Here is a 10,536-nt window from a genome sequence, read left to right on the forward strand (position 1 = left end):
TCGACCTGCCCTCTAGGCGGCCGGCGCCCAGCAGCCAGAGGCGCCGCGCAGCTCCCGGAGCGGCTGTCAGGGCGGCCGGCGCGCAGCCGGCACGCGCGCCCCCAGCGTCTCGGCGCGCGGACCAGGCTCGTGGACGTCTAGCTAAAGACCCGGCTCTCTGAGCTCAAGGCGCGTGCGTCCGCCTGCCCGCCCCCTCTTCAAACACGCGGCCTCCCGAGTAAGTGCCCGTGTAGTCAATCGTAGGTTCTAGTTTTGACGCAAAAAAATTACCCATTGAAAGTATAGCAAGGCATAGTAATGAGACTGTTTTGCTTTGCAGTCAAACGCTGTTGATTTGGCCAGGTAGAGCAGACGCCAGAGGTGCTGAGTCAAACAGGCATTATCCAGGACAGCTGCATCCGGGCCCTACTGCCGCAGGCCGCCCTCTGAGCCAGGGGTCCTTCAGGTAGGAGGTCCTGAGTGACTTTGGACGTCCGCTCCTCCCAGGTGCGGTGAGTGCTTAATCTCCGGCCTTGCGGCTTAGTTTTTCTCTCGGTTTGGAATCGAGGCTACTGTCGCAACCATGCTCCGCCAGATCATCGGTCAGGCCAAGAGGCATCCTAGCGTGAGTGTCTTCCCTTGTCTATCCTGTGGGGGGAGGCGGCTGCGTCAGTCCCCTGGGAGCTTCCTCCTTCAGCCCCTTACGGTTCCTCGGGGCTGGACCTTGCCTCACTCTGTCTTGTTCTCCTAGTTGCCGCAAGACCTTGAGTTCTGACCTTGCACGCCTTGCATTGTGGGGTTTGGCCTGGCATGGGGGAGGTGAGGGATACTCTCTCCAAAAGAATATGTTGGAGCAGTGTGGTGGGCGCGCGTCGTTTTGCAGGTCGGTGGTACCAGGAGGGATAGCTGTGCGTTGGGTGGGTTAGACAGCAGGAAAGGTCAGGTATACTGTTTGTTGTGCTGTTAAAAGCCTTGTTTTCACTGCATTGCACCACCAGGCCTTAAGGAAAACGTGAAGGTCTCTGAGTTTGGCATCCTCAGTTTCTCTTGACGTCTTGATATTTTGTGATATTTTAGGAGTGTGGAGTTTAATTGCGTTGAGTTCTTTTATATTTCACGTATTTTCCCCTTGCACATCAACGTCCGGTGGTCCTAAAACTCAATTACGCAATCTTTAATTTGTATTTTTAAATCTGATTGCCTAACTGTACATTAAATGTGCTAGCAGTACGTTTCCAGAGATTATGTGTAATAGCGGTATTTAAACTAGGTGTGTTTCTATATGCTCATTCAGACTTTACTTAACATAATTTTTGTTTTTCGTAACGTCTGTATAGAAGCAAGCTTAAATAATTTGCCAAGATCTTGTGTTTCAAGCCTTGACATGCGAGAAGCTGGAATTTAATGAGAGTGATGTATGACTATTAGGTAAAAAAGATGATGTCTTTTCTTAGAAAATTTAAAATTTCAGTATAACGTTTTCCGCGTTAAATCAGAATTATCCTCACATCCTTTAGAAATTCTAGAAATTCCTTTTTTTTTTTTGAATTATTGAACATAGTTAAAAGTAATCTTCCTTAAAAATGAAGTCTTTTCTTTCAGACTTTAAGACCAGATTAAAAAGGTGGTTTGAAGAGAAAGTAAGTCTAGAGTTAGAACGCAGATTAGTGGTTGCCTGGGGCTGAAGATGGGGATGCCAGTGGCAGCAGTGGCCCTGAGAGAGATTCTTGGGGTGATGGGAATGTTCTAAAATTGTATTGTGGGACAGTTGCACAACTTTATACATTGACTGGAAATCGTTGGTTGTTGAAGGTAATGAATTTTACGGCATGTAAATCCCAATAAAGCTGTTACAATTTTTTTTTTAAATAAAAAGATGATTAGAGATTTGGGAATCAGTGTGTAGAAACTACTGTAGTCCTTTTTTGTTTACTTTTATCAGTATGTAGGTATTTGAAGATGACTTAATTCTCATCTATTTTGTTTGGCTTCCAGTTGATTCCCCTCTTCATATTTATTGGAGCAGGAGGGACTGGAGCAGCACTGTATGTCGCCCGCCTGGCATTGTTCAATCCCGATGTCAGGTAAGTGTTTAAAAACATTTAGAACTTTGATGGTTAACCAAACTGATTGAGGAGCCTCAATCTTTCTAGAGAGGCAGCCTCAAGTAATAGAAAGAAGCTGAAATTTGCTGTCCTAGAGTAAGTTCAGATCCCAGTTCTACTGTTGTTTTGTTTTGTTTTGTTTTCTGGTTCATGAAATTATCTAGATTTCTCTGAGTTGCATTTTCTCGTTGGTTGAATAGAACTGCCAGTACCCCTTTTGTAATGTTGTGATGATTGAGATCATAGGAACTTTATAAAACACTTAGTCAGGGTTGCTAGTATGTTTGAGTGTTTTTTGGGGGCTGTTTTTCTACAGTAGGGAATGCTTTTTTTTTTAAACTAAAGTTTTCTGTGACAGGGTTAGGAACAGGGATAACTGCCCCAAGGGGCTCTCTGTGTTGTACCTTTTTCTAACTTGTTCCATGGGTTTGCTTATTAGGGGTCTTTTCTCTATTTCAACTCTATAATGAAAATAACACTACTTCATTTGATAGGAAATGGAATTTGATCTATTCAAAATGATAGCTTCTGGAATATAAAACTATTTTAAATAGTATTTTGTAACTTTAATAATTATAATGTTTTATATATTTCTTCTAGTTGGGATAGAAAGAATAACCCAGAACCCTGGAACAAACTAGGTCCTAATGATCAGTACAAGGTAAGCTAAAAATTGTTTCAGAATTGCTGAAAAGTGTATTTTAATAAATTTTGTCATGGAGTAGGTCTTTTCTTGAAATAGGAGATGCAAGTAAAACTCTATTATAATGAACTTTGAGAAATTACTAGATTGTTCTGTGAAAGTAAACTGGTATATTTTTCTAATAAATATCTTTTTAAGGACTTAATTCACAGGCTTTAGAGTCTGGGTGGGAAATGAAGATAATGTCTCAATTCTGCTGATTTGACTAAGGAAAAAAAGAGATAGTATGCTTAACATTTTCTCCAGTCTTGGTTATGTAGTGCAGTGATTCTCAGACCTCGGCATACATTGGCATCACTGGAGAGGTTGTTAAAATAGATTCTTCAACTCCACCCCCAGCAGTTCTGATTCACTTGATCTGTTGTGGAGACTGAACATTTGCATTTCTGATAAGGTTTCAGATGATATTGATGCTGTTGGTCCATAGGCCACACTTTGAGTAACTAATCTAGTGGCTGGTTTGGTTGGTGGTTTTTTTCTTTTTGATATGGTTGACATATTTCAGGTGAGAATTAGTAGGAAGAAGTGAAAATCAGTTGGAACTTATATTTTACCATAAACTTTCTAGGTACACTTTTTGACATCTTTCTGCAGAACTAGTTTATGAAACTACTCCAAAGAATGATTTCATGGACTGAGGCTATTTACTTTTATTTATGTTATTGATGCATAATTGACATGTAATACTGCGTAAGTTCGAGGTGTATAGTTTGTTGGTTGGGTGCACTTATGTATTACACTATGATTACTACAGTAGTGTTAGCTAACACCTTTATCATGTCACATAATTATCACTTTTTTATGTTGAGAATAATTAAGAGCTAGTTTCTTAGCAACTCTGAAATTTATGATACTGTTGATGATAATCACTATATTGTGCATTAAGCCTCCAGAACTTGATGAGCTACTAGTCACAAGTTTCTGCCTTTAATAAAATCTTCCCAATTTCCCCATCTTCTATCCCCTGGTAGTCACCAGTCTACTTTCTCTTTTTTACAAATTCAGACTTTTTAGATTCTATTTAAGTGAGGTTCATACAGTATTTGTCTTTCTCTGTCTCAATTACCTCACTTAGTATAATGCCCATAAGGTCTGTCCTTGTTGTTGAAAATCTAAGACCATTTATTCCTAAGATGCTATGCTTCCATGTAAAATTTTTGCATATACAAAGAAAAAACCCTTGGCATGTCAAAGTTTTATTGGGATATGATTCATATACCATATGTGTGTACTAAGTCACTTCAGTTGTGTCCAACTCTTTGTGACCCAGTGGACTGTCACAGAGAGTCAAAGGGTGAGACAGAGGATGAGATGGTTGGATGGCATCACCAATTCAATGGACATGAGTTTGCGCAAGCTCCAGGAGTTGATGATGGACAGGAAAGCCTGGCATACTGCAGTCCATGGGGTTGCAAAGAGTTGGACACGATTGAGTGACTTAACTGATGAACTGTAGCCCACGAGGCTATTCTGTCCGTGGGATTCTCCATGCAAGAATACTCTCCATGCAAGAGTTGCCATGCCCTCCTCCAGGGATCTTCTCAATCCAGAGAGCGAACCCTCATCTCTTATGTCTCCTGCATTGGTAGGTGGGTCCTTTACCACTGGGGCCACCTGGGAAGCCCTTCATATACCATACAGTTTACCCACTTAAAGTATATAACTTGCCGTGAATTTTCCACTATGCCAGGTTCTTTCATCAAAAGCTAGCAGTTTCTTTGAGCACTGTTAGGGAGAAGTATCCAGAGCAAGGAGTGTTTAGGACCTTTTAGCAAATATATCTCCTTATTATAGAAATAATGCTGTCATTACTGATGACAGCAGCTTTTAAAATAATTACCACCTTTTGCAGACTCCAAGCCTTCTGTTCAACCTTCTGATTATAATTGGGCTTCCAAATGTTCAACAGATTTCTCTACAAGAAACAAAAATGTACTGGTGAACCTGAAGTGAGCCATCTTTGTTTTTGTCACATTTTACCTCAAAAAATGATACTCAAGCATCCTATTTTTTCTCTCCTGTAAATTTATGTCCATTCTGGAGAAAATTATTCCACATCCAATAAACTTTGAAAAAGAAAATAGCAGCAACAAAAAAAAACCCAGGCCTTGGTCCTCTCACCCCAAGAGCATATTGGAATCTCTGGTATGTAGTTCAGGAAACTCCCCAGGTGATTATGATAATGAAACTGATTACCAGTGTTTTAAAATATGATGTTCATGGGGTCACAAAGAATCAGACACGACTTAGTGACTGAACAGCAACAACAAGAATATGGTAACACATGCCAGTATAAGGCCGTGTGAGCTGGAAATGGAACATTGCTGCAGCAGAAATCTAATGTGTGTGGCATAGATTGGGTTGTGAATAGCTAGGATATTGGTATTAGAGCCTGGAAAAATGAATCATATAATGGCAAAATATCTGATAAAGTGTCCCCTGCTATAACGTGGAAAGCAGACTTTGTGCCTAAAGAGTTCATTATAAAAGATTTTGGAAACCAGGATGTTAGTAGACTATTGCTGGCTCTACTTGCCAAGAGATGAGTTTAGAAGAATTGGGACATTTGCAAGCAGAAATAGAAGGGAGCCAAGTCCAAAAACTCATGAGCTTGGCATGGATGATGTCTACTGCTCTTAAACCTAAACAGTGAGGTAAGCTAGGTTATTCTTTCTCTGTCATTTACTTCCCCTCACCTAAGAGAATTTTTTCTCTGGCCCTTTTAACATCAGGTTTGGTTATGTGACTTGCTCTGGCAAATCAAAGAAAGTGGTATCTGCCGCTTCTAAACGAGCATGTGGTTCGTCCATTGTTCTTTTCCATTTCCCTCCTGAGACCGAATTGACAGTTAAGAGCTTCTCTTTCAGCCCAGATTAAAATGAAAAGAACATAGAACAGTCAGCTTAGAAAGGCAGATAATGTGAATGAAAAATAAACCTTTCTTGAAAGCTGCTATGATTTGGTGGTTATTCTTTGCTATTTCACATTCTAGCAAAAGCTAACTAATACAAACAAGAGAGGAGGCTAAGATAGCATTTTAGCATTGAAGGTCTAGCAGCATTTCTCAACTGAATAAAATACCCTGAAGCCAAGATCAGAATACGCTGAGTCTTCCCAGCTGTTGTTTCAGAAACTGCCGAGGTAGCTACCATTAAATTGAGAAAAGGATGGGGGACATGGAAGCTGAAAAATAAAGCAGATTTGAAAATTACTTTGACAGAGAACTCTGATACTGGTACATGGAGCCGAATAAAGCAAACATATCAGAAGTCTGCTTAGTTTTGAGAAAATCAGCAAAAACGCTGTGAGCTTTCCACTCTGCTTGGGTGTAGGAGCTTGATCCTGCTTCTGACAACTTGATAACTTGATCCCAGTGGCTTCTTTTCTAAAGAATGAGTAAGGTTGTGATAATTAAGATAAATGATTCTGCTGATAGTGCCTGGGATCTTTTAAAACAGCCCAATAAATATTTCTTAAAATATAACCTGCAGTTCTTTTTATAAATATTCTCTTTTAACATTTTGTTAGTATGTTACAGATGAACAGTTGGTTTCTTTCAACTCTCATTGTCTATTTCAGTTACTTCATAGGAGAATACTGTCAGAACAAAAAATACTAGTTTATGACTGATTCATACTTTAATGTTTATAAAGTTTATAAATGTCTACATATGTATCTCAAGGATAAGCTTTACAACCTGGGAATTTTTTAAAAAGTCAAATAAAATTAAGAATTTTTCAATTAGAGATCAAGAAGTTAGGGTATGTTTCAAGAAATGAAGGGGTTTGAAGAAATAATGGACACAGATTTATGAGCTTCTTGTTTAAAAACTGAAGCAACTGATGATAAATTCTGTAGTTCGGATACTTCTGTAGTTAAATAATATAGTTTTCAAGTAGTTATAGCATAGCCTCTTCAGTATTCTTTGGCATAAGATTATAGCCTTATCTGGGCTTACTACGAATCCTAATGTTTCCTTAGTACGATTGTTAGAGCAGTTAAAGTATAAATCATTTTTAAAAAAATTATTGGGAGTTAGAGGCAGTTTTTAAAGAAATGATAGTAAAATATATTTCAAATTAAGTTGAATATAGACACATTTATGAAAATTTAAAAACTTCCAAAGTACATTTAAATATATTTAAAAGCTTTTGTGCCAAAGGTGGTAAAGTATAAATTTGATTTTGATGCATTCTGGGTTAGGAAATTAAGGAAACCCCAAAGTAAAGGAGAGAAAAATGGAAAGAAAAGCCATCAAAGCTGGCCAGTTTGTATCTAAAAACTAACAGAAACAAACATGTAACAAAGCATTACTTTGTATTATTAGCTGATGTTTATTGCTTTGAATCTTTCCCGTCTAAATTATAGCACTTTGCTGACTAAATAGGGATGATAATTGATACTCATTCTGTTGGAGATTCACTCCTGTACCTAATCTAGATGAAAGGAAAAATGTAAGAATTGAAAGTATATGTCAGAAGAATTCATAATTATACACCTTGAAAAGAAGAATTTTTTATAAGTTCCAACAGATCATACTGACTCTGCTTTTCTGAAGAAGACTGAATATTTTTACCTTACCAAAACCATTATTAAGGATTGGAATTTTAACATCTTTGTTTGAATGACTTTTATATTGTTAAATATTTCTAATAATTCATGTCTATAATTGTTACTATAGAAAGCTGAATAAAAATTATCTTAAACTTCTATATCATCTTTGTGTATATGATTATCTAAAATATCTTTTTTCTTTTCCAAGTTCTACTCTGTGAATGTAGATTACAGCAAACTGAAGAAAGAAGGTCCAGACTTCTAAATGAAATATTTCACTATAAAGCTGATTAGAATGAAGGTCTTCCAGAAGCCATCCGCACAATTTTCCACTTAACCAGGAAATATTTTCCCTCTAAATGCACGAAATCATGTTGGTGTATTGTGTTGGGATTTACACTGATGAATAAATAGTCTGAAACTTGATATGTGTCATTATTTAATGCTGAAACTCTACCCTGAACTTCATAACTTAGGATATGGGAAATTATTGGAATTTAAGGAATTTCTTAAATTTCTGTGTATTCATGTAACTTGAAAATAAGACTTTAAGCAGCTCTAATTAGACATTTTCCTTTTGTGTACAGGCTGTTGTTAACACTGGGGCATATTTAAGAACTGGAATTGTAAATGAAAGGTAGATTTGGAAGATTATTCAAGCCTCTTTGGGATTGGCGAGATGAAAACATGAATTTCTGTTACTGGCTGATATTGAAGTATGTGCTGTTGTTAATACTGGTTTTTACTGTGTCATTCATTCTCTCTGCTGAAAATTTTCTAGGTTGCCAGTTGCCATGGTCTGGCTGGGGATTGTAGTTGGATCTGACTCCATCACTACTCACCAAGTGAATGGCGAAGACGAGCTCTTGAGAACTTCTGAGTTTTGGCAGGTTTTCAAAGGCTAGGAAGTATGCTAGCAATTTTGATCCAATGAGCAGAACATTTCATTGGTGGCTAATCAAGAATTCGCCATGTCGTATTATCAGTTTTCCACGTGGTATGTGTAGATCATGACATTGTAGGAGCTTCAGGAATTTAGTGAGAAAATTTTAGATTTTAATATATAGGTCTACATTATACATATTTTGTGTTTACAAAGTAATGGTACATTTTACTTGTCAGGAACTGAATTAAATGTTATGTGAATTATCTCAAATACTTAAAAATATTTTTTTAAACAGGAAACCAAGACCAATTAAACCAAGATTAAATTATTCAAGTTCATTCCATTAGTCAAATGTGAATCAGTTATCCCTTGGTGTTTGGGAGGTTTGTTTCAGAAACACTGTTCCTCCCTGCTCCCCGCAAATACCCAAATTCACAGATGCTCAAGTTCCTTATATAAAGTGGCATAGTGCAGTCCACCCTCTGTATCCATGAAGGCAGAACACATGAATGTATTTGAACACATCTGTTTGTATTTGAACCCAGGTAGTCTTGAATGTAGAATTGACCACTTCAAGCTTCTTGTCTTTTGATAATGTTTCTCCTCAGAGTTTCTCAGCCTTGCCATTGTTGACTTTCTGAGTCAGATGTCAGATGGTTTGTTGTGGTAGGGTGGGTTTTTATTTTATATTAGCGTGGTTAGTAGTGTCCTTGTCCTCTGCCTTATATGCCAGTGACATTCTCTCTCCATGTTTTAAAACTAAAAGCACTTGCAGACATTGCCAAATGTTTGGTAGACAAAATTGCCCCATTCCCACCCATGTCAGGAACCACTCTGGATGCTTTGGTACAAATCACCTCAAGGTTTAAAATTATGCTAAGATACAGGGATTTAGTTAAAATTCCTAAATAATTAAAAGACAAAAGATTTTATTAAGTATTTCCAAATAAATGCCTTACATTTCCTAGTACTAGAAAATCGTAAGTCTTAAGACTCTTTAATAATCTCTTTGTGATCAGTATTTCTGGACTTGCCCACACAAAAATGTAAAATTTGGTATGAGACATGTCTTGAAGAAACTACATCCAATTATTGCTGTTAAAGACACTGAAGTGGAAATGGAAGTTGACTATCACTTAGGACTGTATCATACAAATGCTGCCAGGAAAAATAACATGCCATTTTTTTTACCCTTGAATGAATTTGTTTAGAATTATATTTTTACTGTACTGCTTATTTAAATATACAGCAGATTACTTTGTCATTTCCTCATCTTAATGAGGTCACCAGGCAAAACTGCAATTCAGGACAGATGTTGCCGTGGGTAGCATTTTTGTGTATTTGAATAATTGCCATTTTCAGAAATGACAGATGCTTCCCAGGAGGTACTTGAATCAACCCTGAATATTCATTGGGAGGACTGATGCTGAAGCTGAAGCTCCAGTACTTAGGCCATCTGATGTGAAGAGCTGACTCACTGGGAAAAAGACCCTGATGCTGGGAAATATTGAAGGCAGGAGAAGGAGATGACAGAGGATGAGATGGTTGTGTGGCATCACTGTGGATATGAGTTGGAGCAAGCTCTGGGAGACGGTGAAGGACAGGGAAGCCTGGTGTGCTGCAGTCCTTGCGGTCAAGAGTCAGACACGGCTTTGCAACTGAACAACAGTGTATTTGAAACAAGAAGCAAGCAAAAATTATACTGAATTTTGCTTTTTTCAAGTCTATTAACCCACCCTGATCAGATTTTACCCTTATTAACTAAAAATGCTTCAGTTTGGGGCATCAATGACCTCCACGTTTATAAATTTAAAAGTTAATTATCATTGCTCACTTTGACCTAATAGAGTTTACCCAACTCCTTGAAATATTCCTTCACTGTCTAGAACGACATGCTGTGCTTTTTTTTCTTTTACAGCTTTGGCTTTTCTACTCTGTTGGTGATACACTTCGTGAGAAGGCAATGGCCCCCCACTCCAGTACTCGTGCCTGGAAAAATCCCATGAACGGAGGAGCCTGGTAGGCTGCAGTCCATGGGGTCGTGAAGAGTTGGACACGACTGAGCGACTTCACTTTCCCTTCTCACTTTCATGCATTGGAGAAGGAAATGGCAACCCACTCCAGTGTTCTTGCCTGGAGAATCCCAGGGACGGGGGAGCCTGATGGGCCGCCGTCTATGGGGTCGCACAGGGTCAAACACGACTGAAGCGACTTAGCAGCAGCAGCAGGTGATATACTTTCGTTTCCATGAGCTTTTAGTATTGGAGTGCGCCAAAGAAAAACACTGGGCTTTTTCCACTATCTGAACT

General features: G+C 38.4%; 1 protein-coding gene across 1 annotated transcript; it reads left to right on the forward strand.

Annotated features, from left to right (window-relative positions):
• NDUFA4 (NDUFA4, mitochondrial complex associated) lies at positions 230 to 7,846 on the forward strand. Its single transcript, XM_005678973.3, has 4 exons — positions 230 to 604; positions 1,975 to 2,063; positions 2,685 to 2,745; positions 7,550 to 7,846. Exons 1-4 carry the CDS (start codon positions 563 to 565, stop codon positions 7,604 to 7,606), a joined length of 249 nt encoding a protein of 82 aa, XP_005679030.1. The 5' UTR covers positions 230 to 562; the 3' UTR covers positions 7,607 to 7,846.

The sequence above is a fragment of the Capra hircus genome, chromosome 4, assembly GCF_001704415.2.
Source record: "Capra hircus breed San Clemente chromosome 4, ASM170441v1, whole genome shotgun sequence".
Taxonomy (NCBI): Eukaryota; Metazoa; Chordata; class Mammalia; order Artiodactyla; family Bovidae; genus Capra; species Capra hircus.

Excerpts from the sequence above, each read along its gene's own strand:
- NDUFA4 (XM_005678973.3), top strand. The coding sequence starts at position 563 with ATGCTCCGCCAGATCATCGGTCAGGCCAAGAGGCATCCTAGC. Across the intron at positions 605-1,974 it reads AGGCCAAGAGGCATCCTAGC|TTGATTCCCCTCTTCATATT; the intron begins GTGAGTGTCTTC and ends TTTGGCTTCCAG. Across the intron at positions 2,746-7,549 it reads GTCCTAATGATCAGTACAAG|TTCTACTCTGTGAATGTAGA; the intron begins GTAAGCTAAAAA and ends TTCTTTTCCAAG.